General features: G+C 43.3%; 1 protein-coding gene across 13 annotated transcripts in view; it reads right to left on the reverse strand.

Moving 5' to 3' along the window:
* Positions 1-15832, reverse strand: part of ROBO2 (roundabout guidance receptor 2) — a 1589073-nt gene extending 1573241 nt beyond the window's left edge. For 6 of the 13 annotated variants that reach the window (XM_063956325.1, XM_063956332.1, XM_063956328.1 and 3 more), the window contains exon 1: positions 15134-15831. In XM_063956325.1, the coding sequence (XP_063812395.1) occupies positions 15134-15254 (121 nt within the window). In that variant the 5' untranslated portion in view covers positions 15255-15831. Of the gene's footprint in view, positions 1-15133 lie in introns of all 13 variants that reach the window. The other 7 variants (XM_063956337.1, XM_063956334.1, XM_063956336.1 and 4 more) reach the window with 3 other exon arrangements.
* Between the last annotated feature and the right edge of the window lie 8403 nt (positions 15833-24235).

The raw sequence follows: 24235 nt of genomic DNA on the forward strand, positions 1-24235 counted from the left end.
GGACTACGATTGGGAATAGTAACCTGTACCAAGCGCAACGAGGCACCGTGCATGAAGAATGGCGAGTGAAGTGAGCCATGTGAGGGTACACGGTGCACTGATTGGGGTTCCCGGTCTCTGTACGGGGAAAACGACACAAAAAACCCATTAAAAACTCATGTCAACCTTTTGACCTGTCGACCTAGACCATGTTGACCTAGAGACCCTGGTGACCTAGCATCCCTGTCGACTTAGTTACTGTCGACCAATTGTGGTCGACCTAGACACTGTTGACCTAGTTACTATCGACCTTCCATACCACACCCCTTGCAACAGCCCTATAGCTGGTGCAAGAGATTAATTGGAACTCATACGGATCCCTATTTGCACTCATGTATGCACATCCTACAAATCTGACTACGCCCAAGACACGCCTCACCATACTTAGCCTATGTCAGTGGTAGCCAACCCAGGTCCTCGAGAGCTACCAACAGTTCATGTTTTCCAGCTCACCTAGCAGGTGCACAGGTGCTCACTGACACATTTTAAAACAGAGGTTCTCAAACTTGGTCCTCGGGGGCACACACAGTGCATGTTTTGCAGGTAACCTAGCAGGTGCACAGGTGTATTAAAATATTAATTACTCACTGACACATTTTAAAAGGTCCACAGGTGGAGCTAATTATTTCACTTGCGATTCTGTGAGGAGACCTGCAAAACATGCACTGTGTGTGCCCCCGAGGACCGAGTTTGAGAACCTCTGTTTTAAAAGATCCACAGTTGGAGCTAATTACTTCATTGTGATTCTGTGAGGAGACCTGGAAAACGTGAACTGTTGGTAGCTCTCGAGGACTAGGGTTGGCTACCCCTGGCCTATTTGCATATACCAAGTTGCCAACCAGTTACAGAAATACAGCTGCCAGGGGAAATGTGACTGATTTGTGTACGAATCTATAATCACCCGGAGACATGTGCGCAAGTACTAAAAACCGCATGATCCAGCCACAAAGTAGACTTGCGGTGATCCTGTGGTACTGTAAATCTGTCACATTGTATCATGAGTGACATAAAACATAAAATGACTTGGCTATATGATTCCGAAAATGTACATTTACAAGACTACAGTATGTGGTAAATTTTTTGGGACATATGTGCTTATAGATGTATTGATTGACATGTTCTTTTATACTGCTTCCTGTAGATTGCTCTATGTATATAACTGAATAAAGAGTTTTAACTGTTCTGGTATAAAATATAAATACACATTTAATAGGGGAGAAATACATTTAACATTATAAAAGTAATCACACCAGAAAGCTTTAATATTCCCAACCAGTATGAGAATAAAGCAGACAATGCAATGGGCTGATACCACTTGTGCGCTTATATAAAACAATTACTGGTATAAACTGCACAATGTTTGATCAATGGAAGTCCTGTGATAGTAGCGTATGTATTTATCTGTATAAAGAACGGTATATTCCCAGGAGAACTCTAAGACGTATTGCCAAGTCATTAGTATTTAGCCACAGTAGTATAAATGTTGTGCTCGCAGGTCAGCCCATAAAATTGATAATTAGTTACTAGCAAAGTTAATATGAAAAGGGCAATGGTGGAGACCCACTCAGGCCCTGTGTGGTGTACTGAAGATTAATCCTTAATCATTTAATTGAAGAGCTGGTGAGGGAATCAGTGTAATTGCTGAAGAGGCAACAACCATCATGAACGAAGGGATGCTGGTAATCCAACGCAAGTAGGAGATTGCCGGGTGATTAATGAGATGCAAATAGCAACACAGAAATGCAATACATATATATATTCCTCAATGTATAGAAATGTTTCTTTTCTAGTCAACTACTTGAAGACTGCAGGTTTTTTGCCCATTCACAAACAGAACAAATCTAATATATTCAATATATAGCACTGAACTGTACAACGGGGGTAATTCCAAGTTGATCGCAGCAGGACATTTTTTAGCAGTTGGACAAAACCATGTGCACTGCAGGGGGGGCAGATATAACATGTGCAGAGAGAGTTAGATTTGGGTGGGTTATTTTGTTTCTGTGCAGGGTAAATACTGGCTGCTTTATTTTTACACTGCAATTTAGATTGCAGATTGAACACACCACACCCAAATCTATCTCTCTCTGCACATGTTATATCTGCCTCCCCTGCAGTGCACATGGTTTTGCCCAACTGCTAACAAAATTCCTGCTGCGATCAACTCAGAATTACCCCCAATGTTTTATATATAGTCATTAAGGTGCGCCAACACAGTTCCCTTTTTTTCTTTAGGTTCAGTGACACTTATGTCCTGAGTGGATATGACCTTCTTGACATTGTTTCTTGAAGGTGGAGGATTTGGGTGACTTCTTATTGTCTCTACAACGAGACTCACATACCAGCGTACACCCAAAACTAAAGTACGTGTAATCAGTTCATGTATATTTCATTCATAGTTGTTATTAATTTGTAAAAAAATATTTAAAGTCTTCCATAGCATATGCATTGCAGAGAGGCCTATATGGTCTGAATGTTAGTAATTTGATCTACCTCCCCTTACAGGGGTGTGAGCTCTTGGACAGCAAGTTCACCCACTTTCAGTCACATTTGGATTAATCACCCAACACGTTTTGTTGAATTATCTACTTCCTCAGGGGTGTCTTAAAAAAAACATGGGTGTCTCATAAGTCTCAATGTAACACACAGTACAATGGGGGTTATTCCGTGTTGATCGTAGCTGTGCTAAATTTAGCACAGCTACGATTATTTTCCCTGACATGCGTGGGGACGCCCAGCACAGGGCTAGTCCACCCCGCATGTCAGTCCCCCCCCCCCCCCCCCCCCGTACAAATACAAAAGCATCACACAGCGGCTATGCCTTTGTATTTGAGGTGTAACTCCCGGCCAGCGCAACTCCTGCGACTGGCCAGGAGTTAATTGTCACTGCCGCTGGCCGCAGCGGCTGCGTGAGAAGTCACGCAGCCACCCTGGCATGCCCCCCCAACAGTCCGGCCACGCCTGCATTGGCCGGACCGCTCCCCCTAAACGGCAGCTTAACGCCGCCGTTCAGCCCCCTCCCGCCCAGCATCCGCCTCTGTCTCAGAGGTGATCGCTAGGCAACGAAAGCTACCATGCGCCAGCGCACTGCAGCGCCGGCGCATGCGCAGTTCCGACCCGATCACTGCACTGCGACAAACTGCAGCGAGCGATCAGGTCGGAATGACCCCCAATATTAAAAAAAAAACATTTCTTAAAACTATACAAACTTGTACTACATCAATATACAGAATAACACATTCAAATAGCTACAATAGTAATACAATTATACACTTATTCTTAGAAATATCATAAAGTTCAAAAACATCAAACTAACTTAATAGGAGAAATGCAATAGGGTGTGAGAATCAGGAAGTGAGAGAGTTTGTGAGAGTTCTGTTTTTTGTGTTGTTTTTTTAAAGTGGCGATCATTTACATGGGAAAACCAGGTTAATATTGCAATGTAAATGATTGCCACTTTAAAAAAACAGGAGAACTCTCACAAAATCTCTCACACCCTATTACATTACCCCCAGTATCTGAACTGGTATCTTAAGTGGATGTTTTCCGACTCGGGGATGAGTGTAAGTTGTGCGTACGAGGAAACGGACACCTGTTTCTAGTGAATCCTTTGTACCCAACATGGGGCAGGTGCAAGCGCTGATATTAATTATGCCAGTTACGGCACAGGTTTTTCGCTTGCACATACACTAACCCCTGCATTAAAACTGATGTACGTATTAGCATAAAGTAGTCATTCAGGAAAACGTGGCTGCTAACAACTCCAGCCACTTTGTGTGGAACTCAGAATCAGCTCCAATAGGGGATAAAAAAAGGCATTCTTCTACCTACAGTATACAGAGCTGTTACACCAACGTTCATTGCACCCAGAAGGCATTCTTAGTGAAATGTGCCTAGATAAATGCGCCTCCTTACTGCAACAGCCAACAAGAGCACATGCGCCGGGAAAATATCAGGAGGTATGGCTACACAGTGCTTGGCAATGCATACTGTATGTATTACAGTACATCTCTAAATAGTGCAATTCATAGGTAACAAAATAAAATAAGACACAAACATAAAATGTTTTTCTTAAGCAAACCATAACCAACGTTATTAGTAGCCTTCCCTTTTACAAGCAGACTGGAAAACATGTTTTATTACTGCGAACCGATCACTTATTGCATTGTAATCCTGCAAATAAATTGCAGCAGTATTATTATGAGAAGATTAGCATAACTGGGAGGGATTTAGATGCATCCAGCCAACCAGCTGCGGCCCCTGAACATCATCATCATCATCATCATCATCATCATCATCAGTTCTAGGGATCGAGCCACATGTCTTAAAAGCTTAAAAAAAGAAATTAGAATGTTTGATGCCCAGCACGCCCTAGACACACTGACAGTGAAAAGGATAAAATGATCACAAATGCATATAATATTAATAATAATAACTAGGGTTAGAAAAACAATGGAACTCTGAACCACGACTGTCACATAGTTGTCATGTTTCCTGTGATCTTCAAATCAGCAGTGACAGTAGAAATATGATTGTGTTTCAAGTTTACTAAACATATAAGCTTGGACATTTTAATTACAATGCAACATTTCTACAAAGGTCAGATGTGAACACAATAGCAGAGGATAAAACACGCTAAGACTGACGATACTGCCAGGGTTTATTGGGGAATATTCGCCTTCAGCTATGTTTAGGTCTGACATTAGGAAGTTGTCTGGAAGCAGAGAGGAACACGCTCAGATCACCACACTGAATACGGCATTGTTAGGCTGAGAAGATTAGAAAATGGGTTGCATTCTCAAAACCTTTAACATGCACAGGCAGGGCTGGACTGGTCCACAGGAGTACAGGGGAAACCACCTGTGGGCCCCACTGCCTGGTCGCCCACTGCCTCCTCTAGGGATCGAGTCGCCCACCGCCTCCTCTAGGGATAGAGGGCAGGATGTATTAACACACATCGGCACCCATCGCAGCGATGTTGATCGCGTATGTACTAACATATGCGATCAACATCGCAATGTGGTGACGGAGGCCGCCCGCGATACCTGTAAGGTAGTGTGCGGGGGGTCTCCGTCACCTCCCTGGGCTCTCCTTCTCCTCAGCTGCTGGGAACAAGGGAGCAGGCTGTCCCCGGCGCCTCCTCCTCCCCCCTGCACCCAGAAGGACCTCCGGCTGCGTTGCTAGAGGGAGGAGGAGTTTACCTTCCAGGTCCAGGCTGCCTGGAGGAAGGTATGCCGGGGAGGAGGGGGGTCAGCATCTGCGGCGGGGGGCAGCGGAGGTGGCGGGTTGCGGCGGCCGGCGGTAAGAAGCCCATAGGCTTCTATAGGGTATCGCCATCCAGAGATGGCGATACCCTGGGCAGCGAAAAACCGGCGGCCGGGTCTTAGTACATTTGAAAATGCGGTAAAACCCCCGAAAATGGGGGTTTTACTGCATTTTTCCCTTAGTACATCCTGCCCCGAGTATACTTGAATTATACATTATACATATGTATTATGCTTATACAATACTTCTAATTACAGGTTGAGTATCCCATATCCAAATATTCCGAAATACGGAATATTCCGAAATACGGACTTTTTTGAGTGAGAGTGAGATAGTGAAACCTTTGTTTTTTGATGGCTCAATGTACACAAACTTTGTTTAATACACAAAGGTATTAAAAATATTGTATTAAATGACCTTCAGGCTGTGTGTATAAGGTGTATAGGAAACATAAATGAATTGGGTGAATGTACACACACTTTGTTTAATGCACAAAGTTATAAAAAATATTGGCTAAAATGACCTTCAGGCTGTGTGTATAAGGTGTATATGTAACATAAATGCATTCTGTGCTTAGATTTAGGTCCCATCACCATGATATCTCATTATGGTATGCAATTATTCCAAAATACGGAAAAATCCCATATCCAAAATACCTCTGGTCCCAAGCATTTTGGATAAGGGATACTCAACCTGTATATTGTACATGATATATTTATCAAGGGGCCCAGACTATGCTCTCTCTAATGGTTAGCCAAGCCTTTGTGGCAGCTGGCCACACCCCCTCTGGAGACTGTCCACACCCCTAAACAAGTGCCCCTACAACTGCATTCCCTCAGCAGGCCCTTCACACCCAAGTCCGGCACTGTGCATATGAAGAAAGACTATTCATTAGGAAAAAACTTTCCTGACAATGCTATTCTGCAGACAGGATAACAAAGGCTGTATATAATCCTGATGGTTGTTAACTCCAAGGCTGTGACAAATTGTGGCCATTTTGTGTCAGTGATATGGGATTGCGGATGTGAGTTCTGTGTGATTGACAGTTATCCAAAGCCAGTGATTGCCTGGAGGAAGGATGTGGGGTGGATTCAGAAATTTTTTATAGGCCAGGTATGGCTGCTATGTCTGTCTCTCTGTCTTGAGGGGATCCTGGGCCCTAGAATGCCGGTAGGTGGGCCAGCGCAACGAAGTCCCTTGCGGGCTCGGTGGCTCGCTGCTCCTGCCATATGGTTCTATTCCCACTCTATGAGTGTTGTGGTCACCCATGAGTTGGAATAGCCCGTTAGCCGGGATTCCAGCTGGCGGCATTGTCAGTAGTCGGGAGTCGGGCATCGGTATCCTGACCTCCGGGATCCCGATTGCCGGCAAAGTAACTACATCCCGTTTAGTGCTTATGTTGTTTTTAGTATTTGGGTGCACTTTTCTTTGCTAGTTTGGTCTTTGCTGATGCCAACCCACTGGGGCTCAGCGACACCACCTGCCAAGTTGATCCTCCATCTGAATTATTTTAAAGGAGGGCTCAGTACCAGCATCTGTGTGCCCGGTGTGATTGCTGTTGTTACTGGTAAAAGGTATCACAAAAGGCTCACCAGGAGTCATTAGTTTAGACGTAACAGGAGTACAAAGGAAATTTAACCCTGCGGCGCTAATACCTGCACAGAGAAGAAAACTTTGGAAAGCCTGATTCCTGGTGCAGCCAATGTAGCTGGAGGTGTGTCTAACCTCCCAAACTGAGGTCATCTTTAAAAAAATGCTACGCCTGGCGCTTCAGGAAGGCACAATCCACATGACAATAAAATATAAAATATATGCTTTATTAAAAATCAAATCTAAAAATACAAATAGTACTCCCAGGAGCTAATTAGTCACAATTGGTGTACACAATAATAGCAATGGGGGTCGTTCCGACCCATTCGCTCGCTGCGTTTTCACGCAGCAGAGCGAATGGGTCCCTGCTGCGCATGCGTCAGCGCCTCTGTGCGTCTGCGCATGCGAGACGGCCGACGGCCATAGCAGGACAGCAATCGCCACTGCCTGATTGACAGGCAGAGGCGATCGATGGGCGGGAGGGGGCGAAACAGTGGCGTTTGGCCGCCATTTCATAGGCGCAGTCCGGCCAACACAGGCGTGACCGGACCGAATGGGGGGCGGGCCGCAGCGGCTGCGTGACATCATACGCAGCCGCTGTGGGCAAGGGAGCGAGGGGTAGCTCCCGACCAGCACGCTAAAGCTGCGCTGGCCGGGAGTTACTCCTGAAGTGCAAAGGCATCGCCGCTGTGTGATGCCTTTGCACTTCTGTGAGGGGGGCCGGACTAACATGTGGGGCAGACTAGCCCCGTGCTGGGCGTCCCCCCGCATCTCAGGAAAGTTGATCGTAGCTGTGCAAAATTTTGCACAGCTACGATCAACTCGGAATAACCCTCATAGTGCATTTCCTGTAACATTAATTGCAATGTATATCTAATGTTACTGTAGAATGACGCAGTCTCAATAATTATAAGTGTCCGATACAGGACAATGGCAGATTATATATTAGTACTTCTAATAATTCTTAATAGACTCACATGTACAGATCATTAGGATACTCAGCTCCTTGCTTATGGTAAATCCACAGTGATGTCCTGTGTGTAAATAGAGACTCCGTACCTGTGACACTGGCCCTCATTCCGATTTGATCACTAGCTGCCGTTGTTCGCTGCCTAGTGATCATTTAAAAAAACGGCAAAACTACGCATGCGTATGAGCTGCAATGCGCACGCGCATTGTACGGGTACAAAGAGCATCGTTGTTTTGCACTGCTTCTAGCGACGATTCCATTCGCACAGCCGAACGCAAGGAGATTGACAGGACGAGGGCATTTATGGGTGTCAACTGACCGTTTTCTGGGAGTGTTTGGAAAAATGCTGGCGTGTCCAGGCATTTGCAGGGCGGGTATCTGATGTCAATTCCGAGTCCTTTGTCACAGCAATCATCGCACAGAATAAGTAACTACAGTGCTGGTCTTGTTCTGCACAAAATGTTTTTATACCACTCGGCTGCACAGGCGTTCGCACTCCTGCAAAGCAAAAATACAGTCCCCCGTGGGCAGCGACTATGCGATTGCACGGCTGCTAAAAGTAGCTAGCGAGTGATCAACTCGGAATGAGGGCCACTGTACGGTGGGGGTCTAGTAACTTGAGACTTTGCAAGGTCCCAGCAGAGATGACCCCAGATCACATTGTCCCTTGCAGGTGTGTGAGGATGGTCGCTGATGCTAGATATAGAACAGGAGTACACACTATACGATCTTCATCGGTACGATATATCATAGGCCTACAATATATCTTATAGTTTTAACCAGCTTTGGAAACGGGTTGGTTGCTGTTGCCAACTACTCCACTCAAAGGCGTTTCTAGAGAGGAGGTGGCCGTGTGCACGATCCTTCTGGGCCCCCTCCTCTGTAGCCGGCAGCGGTGCTGCTCTGGGCATTAGGGTCCCTATGGGATCCTAGCGCTGTCCCAGAGCCTAGAGCGTGGTGGCCATTTTCCCAGAGATTTTTCCTACTGTGCATGCACAAAACATTGGAAAAATGGCGTCCTGCCATTTCCCCAGTAATTCCTGCAGCACCACAGGACTCCGGAGGGTAAGTATGAAAAATAATGGGTGCAGGGTGTGCAGTGTGGGCCCCCCATGGACCCTGGGGGCCCGTGTGCACTGCACATATTGCACCCATTATAAACACGCCAGTGACTCCACTTTATCTCTCACCAAGGCTCGATACATCCTGCCCATAGGCCTTTGTAATCACTGTACAGCACTTCGATTATCTCTAAGCTCCTGGGGCGATGAGGAAATTGTGGGAGCTGGAGTGTAAGTCAACCATGGAAAAACAACAGCACTGTACTGTGAATGACAGGATCCTGTTTAAAGAAAGACAGTACTGTATATTGTTGAGCCTTTTTTATATTACTAATACAGCTGGAACAGAGCAATACCCTTCCACCACTCATGTGAGATTAAAGCAGTCTTTCTATCTAAACCATTCCCATATAGGAGACAGACACCTTGATCTTTTCATCCTCTAGAACATTGGCTAGAAGTGGCAAAGTAATAATGATAGTTGCTGTAATCTCCTGTTTTTTTCTATAGAATATCTGTTCTATTTATCTATGAATAAAGAAAATAATCCGTCTTGGGCACTTTCACTCATTATACAAGTCTACTTCTGAAAGTATAAACAAGCAGAAGTGCGAATTACAAAGACTGTAATTATTAAACAGCAAATGATGAACAAAAATAAATTTCAGTAGATACAGTAGTTTGTTTTACAATGTTCTTCACTGATTATCAGGATTAATTATTCAAACTACTACTACTACTACTACTACTACTACTACTACTACTACTACTACTTCTAATAATAATAATAATAATAATAATAATAATGTTTCTGGTTTCAACTGGGCAAAGGTTTGCTGGGCAGAACATTTTACCCCTTTTCACCCCCTTAGGAATCAAATTTTGCAAAATCCCCGCTTAGTGAGTGGCTGCAAATAACTGTCACAGTTTCCAGACCACCCAGCAGGTCACATGTTCCTGATCACCAAGCAGGTGCACAGGGAGAGTTCACCAACTGTCACACTTTTTCCAGAGCACAATGGTGATGCATTGTAAATGGCAGGCGGACGTATTGCCAATCAAGTGAAAAGTCAAATATATTTGTGATATTGAATATGACATGGCTGTTTCACTGTACAAGTTCAAATTTATTGTGCACGCTATAACTCAAAACATATACCAAGTTACTTCTACTACAGGAATTAGCATAAAAAGATATAGGCCCTCATTCCGAGTTGTTCGCTCAGTAATTTTCTTCGCATCGCAGCGTTTTTCCGCTAATTGCGCATGCGCAATGTTCGCACTGCGACTGCGCCAAGTAAATTTGCTAAGAAGTTTGGTAATTCACTCACGGCATTACGAGGTTTTTTCTTCGTTCTGGTGATCGTAATGTGATTGACAGGAAGTGGGTGTTTCTGGGCGGAAACTGGCCGTTTTATGGGTGTGTGTGAAAAAACGCTGCCGTTTCTGGGAAAAACGCGGGAGTGGCTGGAGAAACGGGGGAGTGTCTGGGCGAACGCTGGGTGTGTTTGTGACGTCAAACCAGGAACGAAACTGACTGAACTGATCGCAGTGGCAGAGTAAGTGTCGAGCTACTCAGAAACTGCTAAGAAATTTCTATTCGCAATTTTGAGAATCTTTCGTTCGCAATTTTGCTAAGCTAAGATTCACTCCCAGTAGGCGGCGGCTTAGCGTGTGCAATGCTGCTAAAAGCAGCTTGCGAGCGAACAACTCGGAATGAGGGCCATAGTGCGCGCAGCTTGGCAGAAACAACATAAATATAGTACAGATCTTTATTCTGGTGTCAACAGTATAATACAAAGACCAATTACCTTTTGTTACAGTTTAATGCAAGGCACTATTCATGTGAGCCCTATTTAATATAATGCATAATCCATATAATGTTGACTATAGTACAATACAAAGCCCATAAAGTATTTCACAATGCATTGAAATCTCTGGTGACCTCAGTACAATTCAGAGATATTTTCTAGTGACCTCAGAACAATTTGGAGACTATTTCTAGTGACTAGAGTAAAAATATAAAACCCGTCTGGTGAACACACAATACACATATTCTGATGATCATAACACTCATTGAGAGCGACAAAAGTAAAATTGTAAAGCCCTACTCTGGTGACCACAGTAAAATGAAAAAGCTAATTTTGGAGGACACAGGTGGTCATTCCGAGTTGATCGCTAGCTGCAGTTGTTCGCAGCGCAGCGATCAGGCTAAAAAACATGCGTATGCGGCGCAATGCGCACGCGCGTCGTACGAGCACAACGAAAGATGTAGTTTTTTACAGGGTCTAGCGAAGCATTTCAGCTGCACTGGTGGCCGCAGTGTGATTGACATGAAGTGGGCATTTCTGGGTGTCAACTGACCATTTTCAGGGAGTGTTCGGAAAAACGCAGGCGTGCCAGGAAAAACGCAGGCGTGGCTGGGCGAACGCTGGGCGGGTTTGTGACGTTAAAAGAGGAACTGAACAGTCTGAAGTGATAGCAAGTGCTGAGTAGGTTTTGAGCTACTCTGAAACTGCACAAAAAAAATTGTAACCGCTCTGCGATCCTTTCATTCGCACTTCTGCTAAGCTAAAATACACTCCCAGGGGGTGGCGGCATAGCGATTGCACGGCTGCTAAAAACAGCTAGCGAGCGATCAACTCGGAATGACCCCCACAGTACAATAATATGTTGACTATACAGGAACTACATTAATTCTGCCCGGTGTTTGGCAGATCCTGCGCAGTTCTAGGTCTCTAGGTGTGTAGACTGGCAGGATGAGAAGCCAAAGCAAAGGGCTGAGAGGTGACAGCTATGTCTGATTTCCAGGATTGACAGAGAACCTCATACACCAGCACTGGACTGCCAAAGTGGCAACTGAGCATGCGGGAACCGGTTGGACACAGTTTCCATGCTATTTGGACATATAATTAGAGGGAGATGTTTCAAACCAGAACAGGTGGATAATTTGCCCACAGCAGCCAATCACATTCTACCTATCAATTTATAGCATGTACTTGATAAGGGATGTAGTTAAAATCCCACCGGACGGGATCCTGGCAGTTGAAACACCGGCCCCGGAATCCAGAACAACAGCATAATGCCGGCATCAAAATCCCGAAGGAGCTTGGGATCCCGACATCAAAATACCAATGCCTGGAATCCCAAACGTTCTTTTAGGGGTGTGGGAGGTTAGGTTTAGGCATTAGAGGGGGGTAAGGGTGCAGGGATGGGCAGGGGATGGTTAGGTACTGGGGGAGGGGAGGTTAGGCACTTAAAAGAGGAGGTTAGGTTTAGGCAGCAGGGAAGGGAGGGTTAGGGTTAGGCACCACCGGGGAGGGTTAGGGTTAGGCACCCAAAGGGAGGGTTAGGGTATTTACTGGGGGGCTGTCAGGATTCTGATGGTTAGGAGGACGCTGTCAGTATTCTGACCGCCAGCATCCTGTCCGTCGGTATATCATACCAAATTCCTTGATAACTGATAACTAGAAGTTGATTGATTAATACAGGCAACTTCTCTACTTGCCCACTTTAGACGGACTGATACATTTCCCTCTTAATCTGTTTTAATAATTACACTGGTTATACATAATAATACTATTTATAGTATTTTATACTACTTACAGTATATAAGGAAGGGTAAACTTGACTGGTGGACAGAACATACTCTACACTCTAGGTGTAAACAATAATAATGCAACAGTTTTATTGTATATGCAACTTTAGACTTTTTGATGTATTTCATCACTGTACGAATACTTGTATTACATAATAGGTATGCATTTATTTCTTTGCTTTGGTGACACCAGTCTCTGATATGTCACCAATTGTCACCATGATACAGAGTGGAGGAACCATCTTAACAAACACATTATTTCATATAATGAAAATCACAGTATGATTTGTAAACTAATTATTACCAGCTATTTATTAATCAAGTCAATTTAACAACATACAACAAGAACAGATGATGGTGTATTGGTAGAGTTTTGTATAAAAATTCAAATGGTGGAGGATAAATGGTATAATAATCTATTTAGAGGTCTATGTAGTAAGCCTCGGAGAGAGAGATAAAGTGGACGGAGATAAAGTACCAGCCAATCAACTCCTAACTTCCATGTTACAGGGTGAGCCATGCCTTGTAAATGACTGCCGCTTTAAAAGAATGTTCGAGATTGGTTGGCATCCCATACCTCCGGCAAATTCCGACCCTATTGCATATGTTCCCAAGGATTAGTACATAGATCCCAACTTAGTTGGGCACACTAGCTGACCATACACTGTGATCTGTTTGAAAAGGGATTGAAACTCTTCTTATCGCCCGCGCATACTGCAGGAAGCCATATTGTACCAATATTCACGAGAATGCAGCCTATTATCCAGAAAGCAGTGATATCGCTGTGTACCATACCTTGGTGCTATTGCTACCATAGTTTCTACTGAATCGCGCAGTCTTATATGGCTGCTATTATGTGTATAAGACTAGTGTATTTTTAGCGTCGCATGCCTTCAAAAGGCTCCTCCTCTTTTTTGTTTCATTACATCAACTCAAACAAGTAATACAGTATAGTAAAGTACATAAAAACTATCAGTAAAAACTGTGCCCATTTTTAACAAAATATACAGTGGATGTGAATATAAACCCAATCCTGATTTACATATATGTCAATTTGTTTATGTACTGCTGTAAAAGTATAACGATCCATCCTATCAAAGCAATTCTCAGGTCTAACATTTTATTGCACTTATTATCCCCTTGCCCTAGCAGCACAGGCTAAGTGGCTCTTGGAAGTTGGCCATAGAAGTACTGTAGGTAGAGGATTCGCAGTGCCCTAATGCAACAAAAGAATCCCAGAAAGGAGGGGCTGAGTGACTGCTTCTATAAATTATTTAAACTTCTTTTTTTTAATGTTGATGCTTCTCGTTAACCTTATATTACAACGCATAGCTGTGGGAAAAGAAGCACATATCATGGAAACACCAGTGAGTAAAAAGCTCCTTGCTGACATAAAACTGCAACCAAATGACTTTGATGATTCCAATAAACAAAACACAAACACAAAAACAGCCGTTACATCAAAATGTTCATACATTTGGGGGCACCCAAAAATTTTCACTTTATTTAAAGGCTAGTTCTACCTGGAACTGAAAACTCAGTTTAGGGCGTAATATCATATGTCAGTTGTATTGCCAGAGAGAATTCTTACTTGGGACGTGGCCTAAAGGCGATCCAATAGGCCCTCCCCAATGTGTTGTTTATTCTCGCCTGCTTATTCTAGTAGTACTGTATGTTGTTGCTGGTTAATATTCTGCCTACTGTAACTGAAAGAAAGGACAAGTCGCCAGAAATGGGGAGTCTGCAGAAAAAGCACACAGGACTCTTCTCGCTTTGACCGGTTGGGTCTATATCCAGATTGGCAGTGTGTTGTACGCCATCAGAAGCACACTCAGCAGAGCCAGGCATGAGCAAGACTTGGGTACTACCCACAGAATGGTGTGAACTTCAGACCGCATCTTAATAATCTTTTGGTATTAGGTTTAACTTATGATATTCCATTTTATCATTGGTGGAACTACCCTTTAACCCTCTGGCATCAGCGGCTGTGCATTTTTCACACCAAAAAGGGTTACGAAAAACAACCAGAACTTCATTATTTTCTATACATCTTATAGTAGTTATTTCCAATTAAAACAAAACTTAATCTGACTGTGATACTAACATTACAAAGCGTTTGCCGTCCCTTTCTCTCTCTCTATGCAATTCTTTTAATAAAGGTCAATCTAATTTACCTCAATAATCACATCAGCCCTGGAATATTCATTTAGCTGTTGGCATTGGAAAATTCACAGCTTCCAAAATGACAATACACATCATTCCGACGGAGCCCACAACCTAAATCCTCTCTGAATTTTATTTGCTAACATTGACAGAGCTTATAAGACACAGAACTAGGAATCAATATATAACCGGCTTCGGATCTGGCAGTGCAAATTTCACGCTTCACTCCAACACAATACAACACAACACAACTTGTGAGCCAACAGAGCTGACACTCTGCCCCTTACGGTTTAGCATCAGCACACAAAAAGCTAAACTGTACTGTATTCAGAGATCTGCCAAGAATGCAAAAACTCCAAAGACACATACTGTAGCAGTGCCCACTACTAAGTCCATAGCAACAACAGTCATACAAGTTGGTATTTGTAGAAAACTTTCCTCACTTACCACCTTTCCAGTTTTTGCCTTTGGTCCTGCTAACCTTACTCAGGGTCCCACCATTAAAGACCAGTATTAGGATGAAGATAAGTTGAGGGGTGATTCTCCTGTTCTTTCCTGGAGATAACATGTCCAGATGCTCATTTCATACAGTTCCCAACATCTCCTTTTACTCCACGATTCCCCTGGTTTGTTTTTTTCTGTGTGTGTGTGTCTGAGGAAGAAGTGATTAATCACTGAAGAATCAGAGCACACAGTTGGTTTGCCATCGCTGGATGTAGAAGCAATATCTCAGAGATGTTGCCCTGAGGAAAAGCACATTTCTCAATGCTTCTGTTGCATCAATGCATACAGCAGACAGAGAGCACTGCTGCCAGTACACGCAGGAAAATTCACATATCTCCCCGTCACTTTGCTTATATTCAGGATATGTCCCTTTGTTTTCACTAAAAGATTGATTGACAAATATAAAAAAAACTGTAATCACTGTGTCCGGCAGGATAGAGAGTGAAAATATGCTAGGCTCGGTCAAAACAGATGAGAGGCAGTTGTACTGACAGCTCAAAGCTTGGCTGCCTGATCCTAATAGCTGTTCGAGCAACTAAATTGCTCTTTTAAGAGTAATAAGGCTTCAGTGAAAGCTGGTGTCATTGCCACTTGGGTGGAAAGTGCAGGGTTTATAAAATTACCACGAACCCAGTGTGAGATGTACGCAGTTCAGGCTGCAAATGCTAAGGTCTGCTTACTGCTGACTATAAGCTCAATGCTTGTTATTGGTTTTCTATTGTGTGAAGGTGGAATGCTTGTGATAGTGTAACACACAAATGTCCAGGTCTGTAAAAAGAGAAATAAAACCGTATAAAACTACATCGCATTATTTGGTGATATAAAAATAGATTTCACGTCTCTCCCATGTAGTAATTATTTATGACCCCTTTTTAAAATATTCATTATGCTGAAGTCAAGTACTGTACATTCTTGTTTCCTTTTATATGGCATGAAAGGAAACTGGAGACATAGGGTCACCTGCAACATTGCAAAATTCTCCCCAGGTTTCAGATTTACATTTTCAGATATATTTTGTATCATCGCAGGCTTCAGAATACATAGCAGCCTGTCCACATTAGGAGTTTTGACTGTTTGCAATGGGAGTAGAGCCTGAATGGGTTAAAGTGGGACTCCGCGTGATTGGATGCAGAGCGTCAGGTGGAACTGTTTGTGAATGGTGTATGATACACGGCACGTGCCTGCAGTTTGATGAGAGGTTGTGTCAGTGTGGAATGTAATAGCTAATCGATGACCAGTTCCAATAAAATTGTAGGCGGACAAATGTGATCACAGCCTGCAAAGTTACCAGGCTGTATAGTGTAATTAATATATCTAATATTATTATCAGAATCTGTGTGCCGCTCTCTTTTACACGTGGATTGTGATGTATATCTGCATGCATGAATTATGCAGCTGTGCTTTCCATTAAAACATCACAGGATATTGAACTGAAAACCTGACATGATGCTACTTCCCATTAAGTTGAAGATTGCTAATTATCCTGACATGTACGCTGCATTTTCCACAACTGTGTGGTAGAGTGGGTTGGGACAGAACAGTCGTTATACTGTGTGTTTGAATGTGGATATGAAAAGAGTCTGGTATTAAACTGGGAAATCCGTGCTCACAGTCACTTGTTGGTAAGTGCTTAATATTGGATCACATTAGTGTTAATTTTGACATGAATTTTCTATTTAGTTTTAGTCTTAGTCGCTTACTTAAAATTGTCTTTTTCTTTTACTTGTTTTAGTCAAGATTTAGTCAGTTGATATCAGTTTTCATTTTAGTCTAATGTTAGTCCGTTTTGCAAACAGTTTAATGATACTGTAATGGATTTTACTGAAGAACGTTTCTCTAAAATTCCCTTGAGAAGTTTGGATACCTTTAACTATGTGTTTAGTAATATAGGCTCAGTAGGCTGAGAATGTGTTACATACTGAGTCTGACTTACCATAGTGCTCCCATATATCATATACAAATGAATGCCTTCATTTTGTTAGACAAACAAGTGCAATACACAATCATATTTCCATCCCATCATGTCATATTTAGTGTCAGCAAAATTACCACTGGATTATACTGATATGAAGGTAGGCTTAACACTCTGCATTTCAAATTGAGCATATATCTCGAAACAGCAGACATGAGACGAGATGTACTGTAAAAGCATCTGAGATTGCTGGAGGTGTGGGATGCCGATCATTCTCAGACTTTGGGGACATGTACTAAGCAGTGATAAAAGTGGAGAAGTGAGCCAGTGGAGAAGTTGCCCATGGCAACCAATCAGCTGCTCTGTATACTTTTATAGTATGCAAATTATAAATGTTACGTCAATGCTGATTGGTTGCCACAAGGAATGGTTTTGCCTTGTAAATGACTGCCCCTTTACAAAAAAATCTGAGATTGGCGGCATCCCACACCTCCGACAATCTCGGAGCGCTATTACATCTTGCCTATGATGTTGTACAAATAGGTGCATTAGTGATGTATAGACGGGTGGACCAGAGTAGATAATAAATAACAAAGGCAGAACTACAGGTGGCCTGAAGTTGAGGGGCGCTGGCAATGTACAGTAGACTTATAAAAGACCAGAGTAATCTCCTTAAGTGGAGCTTGCGGAGTGAGAGCATCGACTGAACCTTTGGGAGAGAGTCCTGGGAGGCTTAAGTAGCATTGCCAGGCCCCTGCCCAAATTTGGTTCTTGTCGATGCACTTTAATGGCACTGAGATTATTTGGGTAATTTGTAACAATGACAGGAGGAAATGTGAAACTCACGTGGAGATAATATTCATCTCATAATTTAATAAAACAGGAAATAACTTTTTGCCCAGTTCTATTTCTGACAAGTTGCAGAATGCTGTGTTACTACGTGTGAACATTGCACTAACCTATTTGTATGCAAAGTAAAAGTGTCACATATGTAAAAGACTAGAGTGTCTGGTGACTCCAAGTGTGGCCAAGGGACACCATTAGATGTAGGGGCATGCACTTAAAAAGGAGGCGTGGCTTCCCACACATTGGACTTGATCTTGTGGAAACCCCACTGACATCACTAAAGAGGCATGGCCTCATAGGAAGACCCCGATTACTTCCCTCCGGGGCTGTGCAGGCTGCCCCCGGAGACTCTAGCTGCACTGCCAACTCCACAGTGACAGGAGCCGAGTGCTTAAGGATATCACACTGCAGCATACTTGCCTACCTGACCCTCTCCATGAGGGAGAAATGCTCTGTTCCTGGACTTTCCTGGTAATGTATGATTGCCATCACCTGTGGTGAAACACCTTTCTTATCAATTAACTAGCTCACCACAGGTGATGGCAATCATACATTACCAGGAAAGTCCAGGAACAGAGCATTTTCTCCCTCATGGAGGGGGTCAGGTAGGCAAGTATGCACTGCAGCACTCGGTTCCTGTCATTGGTGACACCTGGGTATGGCCTGGGTGACACCTGGGTGTGACCCGCACCTCCCTTGTGTCACCTCTGTTTTTAATAAAATTTAATAAGTAACAAGCACTCCCACATCTAATGGGAATCTTCTTTCCTTTAGTTTTTCAAATGGAAATAAGTAAATAATCCGAATAGATTAAAGACTTGATATATAATGAATGAAGCTCTATTAGCTGGCACATTTTACATATATAAATAATGCACACATACACTTATAGACACTGCAAGAAAATGGAATTGGACACAAATCCTCTTTATACCACATCCATGCACTCAACACGAGAGCTCGCTGCCATTCAGCCACAATACCCCTCATTAAATAACACATTTCAATATACTGCCATTCCCAGGGCTCAAACCCACAACCTGCTACATCCCAGCTAAACACCTCACCCACTGAGCCACTTGATACTGCATAAAATCTAAGAGATTTCTAACTATATGAAGCGATCTGTACCCCGTAGAAAAAAATAACCAGCACCATAATCAAGCAGATTCATGCAGTGTGCAATCACACGTCCAATCCAATCCCTTGCGGCCACAAATTACATAGATCTCCCCTTCACAAAGTACAAGGTAAGCTTCAAATAGTTAGAACAGCTTGGAATTCTCTAGCTTTCTATGCAAGGGCCGATAGTTCAATGAATAGAGCCTCCAACTGCAATACCATAGGCAACGGGTTTGAATTCCAGGCACATAAGCATCCCGAAATGTAATAAAGGACAGTGACAACTGAACAACAAAGAGCTATCAAGTCAAGGCCATTTATTATTTATTACCAGTTATTTTATATAGCGCACACATATTCCACAGCGCTTTATAGAGAATATTTGACCATTCACATCGGTCCCTGCCCTAGTGGAGCTTACAATCTATATTCCCTACCACATGTACACGAGCACACATTCATACTAGGGTTAATTTATATTGAGATCCAATTAACCTACCAGTATATTTTTGGATTGTGGGAGGAAACCGGAGTACCCGGAGGAAACCCCCACAAGTACGGGGAGAATATACAAACTATGCACAGGTAGAGCCATGGTGGGAATCAAACCCATGACCTCAGTGCTGTGAGGCAGTAATGCCAACCATTACACCATCCTAGGTATTAGCGACAGAAGGGGTGGGGATAAGAGACAGGGATGGCCAGGAAATGCTGGGCTTCAAAAAGGGAAGCTGCAAGTGACAGTAATTAAAAAAGATAATTAACAAGTACTGCCAACAGCGCCCCCTACCCTGCAGTGCTATGTGCGGTGCACACTCCGCACACATCTAGTTATGGCTCTGAATACAGTAGACCCCTAAGTCTTAATAGATTTCCTGCTAAACGTATGAGTGCACTCTCTCACTGTACTCAGCTTACACTTACCTGCCCCCAGTTTTAATTGCATAATACACATAGAGGATGTCATGTAATTTATTTCTGCCCAACACCAAAACGGCAACTTGCCGAGGAGGAGGACGTGGGATCTGTGGAGGAGGAGACGGAAGCAGAGATGGTAGAGGAGGAAGAAAAGGATGTGCTGCAGACATTAGAGGCTGACCTAAGCAAAATACACAAAAGATTGTAAGTCTGCAGGGATGTTTTGGAACCCACGTTTAAGTTTACAGTAACCATATACTGCATATAAGGCTCAGCGGGTATAAAAGTATTTAAGTCGTCTATTAATTTATTGTGCTTGAACCTTAACAATACACTTTAAGCTATTTTAACAATTAAAACTAAAGACATGGACACAAACTATGTTGGATTAAATGGTCATTAATTTATTAATTCGAATGACCTTATTCGTAGCAGGTGGCCAGGAAGACGCTACCATTAGCCAACTCTAGTCAACTAGATCTCATTAAAATTGGTGAAACGCCCCAGCTGTAATGGCAGCGACTTAAACGCCCCATCTAAAACTATAAGCATAACTTGTGTCGTGAAGGTCTCACCACCCTTTACTTTAACAGAGAGGCTGTTTCTCATAGAAACATCCATCGTCCCCCCACAAGGGCAAGACACACTCGACGTCCTTCGAAAAGGGTAAGTGCCCCACAACTACCACTTATGCTGGCCAGTAGCGCCTTCCCACCTGCTAAAGCAAGGAATAAATGATTAGTAAGTCAAATTGAAAAGAGCCAAATTAAGAATTCATCAAGGGAGGGCGGGTGTTCTACCAACCCGGTAAAAGGAATAGTTCTGGTCGGACTCTCCCTAAATACCATACCACATAGTAACCGCTCATTATCATAATGATAGGCTGGCCCTAACCAATTACAATACACTAATTAAACTAGTCTGCCTAGCAACAGATGACTTATACTAAACCAATCGTTAGGCAGTCCTCACCTTATCTTTAGAAGATATGCAAATTAAGGTGTAAGAAGAGTAAACCAATTAATACTTTAAGTTAAGATATGGAGGAAAGGTTCGGACTGTAAATCGAATTTCTTCAATAGATTAATTTGCTTAGGACGACTAAATGACAACACTGCTGCAGCACAAAATGACTTCTGAAGTTATACATACAACATTTGAGGTTATAAAGGGAGAGGCTCTGAACAGCACACGCTACATGGAATGAGATGTGCTACCTTGCTTAGGCTTACAGTGTCACACACAAAGAGAAAATAGATGCAGGTGCACTATTCAAACATTACTAAATTGGACATATAATACAGTTTGCAATCAATTTTGCAATAAATAGAGGTTTTTAGCATAATCATGGCCACATCCAAGTAACCTCATCGAATAAGTCCATAACATGGGAGGCGGTCAAGATTCCGCCGGATGGAATCACGGCGGTCGAAATACCAACGCCGGAATCCCGACCGGCACAATCCCGACATAGTCTCCCTCCGTGGGTGTCCACGACACCCATAGAGGGAGAATATAATAGTGTGCTGAGCGGAGCGAGGCACCGTGCCTGCAGCGTGGTGAGCGAAGCGAGCCCGCAATGGGCTGCATTCCACTCGCCACCCCTGTCGGGATTGTGTGGTCGGGATTCCGGCGTCGGTATTTCGACCGCCGGGATCCTGTCCAGCGGGATTTAGTACTGATCCCCCTAACATTGTAAGGGTTGAAACCTGGGGCGTGGGGCACATTGCATGTGTTGGAAATGTTATAGGGGTGAAAAATGATGGCGTGAAAAATTTAACATATATATAAACAAATAAGTAAAGTTTTATACAGTGCTACTGTGATGCTTTAAGCAGCCCAGCCACAACCATTCAGGCCCCACGCACCAAAAATCACCCCACAACTGACACAGTGGGGAAGATTCAAATGTTTGAAAAGTCAGTTGGGAGTCTGTTATTTCCTATCTAATAGACAGGAAAAAACAGACACCCAACCGACTTTTCAAACATTTGAATTCCACCCAGTATATAAATGTATAGGTCTTACCTTAACATTGCCTTGTTCAATGTGCAGTCAGAAAATGCTAGGATCCCTACTTAAAATCATCAGGGAAAGGTGGGGAGGGGTGCTACTCTAGACTGAAGGAGCCTCATGCTTTTAGGTGTATGTAGAAATACACAATTTTGGGTACATAGGGAGGGGCTCTAGACTGCACAGCCTAACTACATGTAATGAGAGGTACCAAACAAAAATTAAAAACCAGCACTCCAACTCAATAGTGCAGCAGTAAGTGCTGAGATGGTCACCACCACCTCCAGAAATCCACAATATAATTACACAATTTGCAAAAAACCCCATCCTCTGTGATATAAGGATATTGATATTTGATACCAGACAAGTCTCTTAGTTCATCTTAAAGTCCCAAATTCGTAGTAGGAAGTCTCAATTTCACCAAATGGTATATTAAGGCACAGCCGCAAGGCTCAGTCTTAGGTCCTCTACTGTTCTCAATCTATACCTTCTCTCTTGGTAAACTAATCAGCTCCTTCGGATTTCAGTATCATTTGTACGCTGATGATACTCAAATCTACCTATCCTCCCCAGATTTATCACCATCTGTATTGTCTCGTGTCACTGGATGCCTGTCTGCCATTTCATCTTGGATGTCATCTCGCCACCTCAAACTCAACATTTCCAAAACAGAATAAATTATTTTCCCAGCAGCCAAGAGTAGTTATCAACCTTATATATCCATAACTGTTGACAATGCAACTATACACCCTACCCCACAAGCTCGCTGCCTAGGTTTCACCCTTGACTCTGAACTGTCCTTTGTTCCACACATTCAATCTGTCTCTAAATCATGTTACATGCACCTTACAAACATTTCCAAAATACGCCCTTATCTTACACAAGACACTGCAAAAACTCTAATCCATGCACTCATTATATCCCGCATTGATTATTGTAATAGTCTCCTTACTGGTCTTCCCAAACATAGGCTCTCATACACTACAATCCATTTTAAATGCAGCTGCGAGGCTAATCTTCCTCGCTAGACGTTCTTCGTCTGCTGATCCGCTCAGTCAGTCCCTCCATTGGTTACCGGTATTCTACCGTATTAAATATAAAATACTTTTACTTACATACAAGGCTATTAACCAAACTGCACCAGCATACATCTCTTCACTCATCTCAAAATATCTCCCTACCAGACCTCTCCGCTCTGCACAAGATCTACGTCTCTCATCCACATGTATTACCTGTTCCCACTCAAAATTACAGGACTTTACCTGGGCTTCACCCACTCTGTGGAATGCCCTCCCACGCACAATAAAACTCTCCTCTAGTCTACAAACCTTTAACCGTTCCCTGAAAACTCACCTCTTCAGACAAGCCTACCAAAATCCAGACCCACCCACATAACCTTCAATGCTTTCCTATCCAGTTACATCCTCTCTGTACAGTCCATACAACCTCACATTTTGTCTTCCAACATTGCTGGGTGATCATATCATACAACCCATTAAGAAGAACCTAGCAATCTGGTGGACCATTATGTAACAGGTAGCATCTATCCTTGTGTATCAATGCCTATTTCCCTATAGAATGTAAGCTTGCGAGCAGGGCCTTCCTACCTCTATGTCTGTCTGTCTTTGCCCAGTTTTGTTCTATAACTGTTGTCCTAATTGTAAAGCGCAACGGAATATGCTGCGCTATATAAGAAACTGGCAATAAATAAACATATAAATTCTTCAGGTGGGCCGCGGCTCTTTTGGTGGCTCCTGGTGCTCCCCCTCCTCCCCGATATTACTACTCTGCTCGGCATTACACAGCCCTGGCAACTAGCATTAAACAGCCCTGGCAACTAGCATTAAACAGCCCTGGCAACTAGCATTACACAGCCCTGGCAACTAGCATTACACCAGTCCCAGAGCATGAAACCCCTGGCAGCCAGCATGGATCCCAGAGCATGAAACCCCTGGCAACCAGCATGACACCCAGCGCGTAAAACCCTTGGCAACGAGCAGGTACTTTAAATAGTAATTAAAAGCTTTACTGTAGGGCATAATGTATCAAGGGCATTACTGTGTGGGGCTTAATATGGTAGAATTTGATTTTTTTTCCCTATGGTGGCCGTGAACTGTTGGTGCAGGGTCAAAAACTGGGGTGTAAGGAAGTCTTTTCATTTTTAAAACTGGCACTGGGAGCCAAATTGGCTAGAAACAGCCCTGTATTAAGGTGTGTGCTTAAATTCACGTCTC

Source organism: Pseudophryne corroboree, chromosome 2 (assembly GCF_028390025.1).
Source record: "Pseudophryne corroboree isolate aPseCor3 chromosome 2, aPseCor3.hap2, whole genome shotgun sequence".
NCBI classification, from domain to species: domain Eukaryota; kingdom Metazoa; phylum Chordata; class Amphibia; order Anura; family Myobatrachidae; genus Pseudophryne; species Pseudophryne corroboree.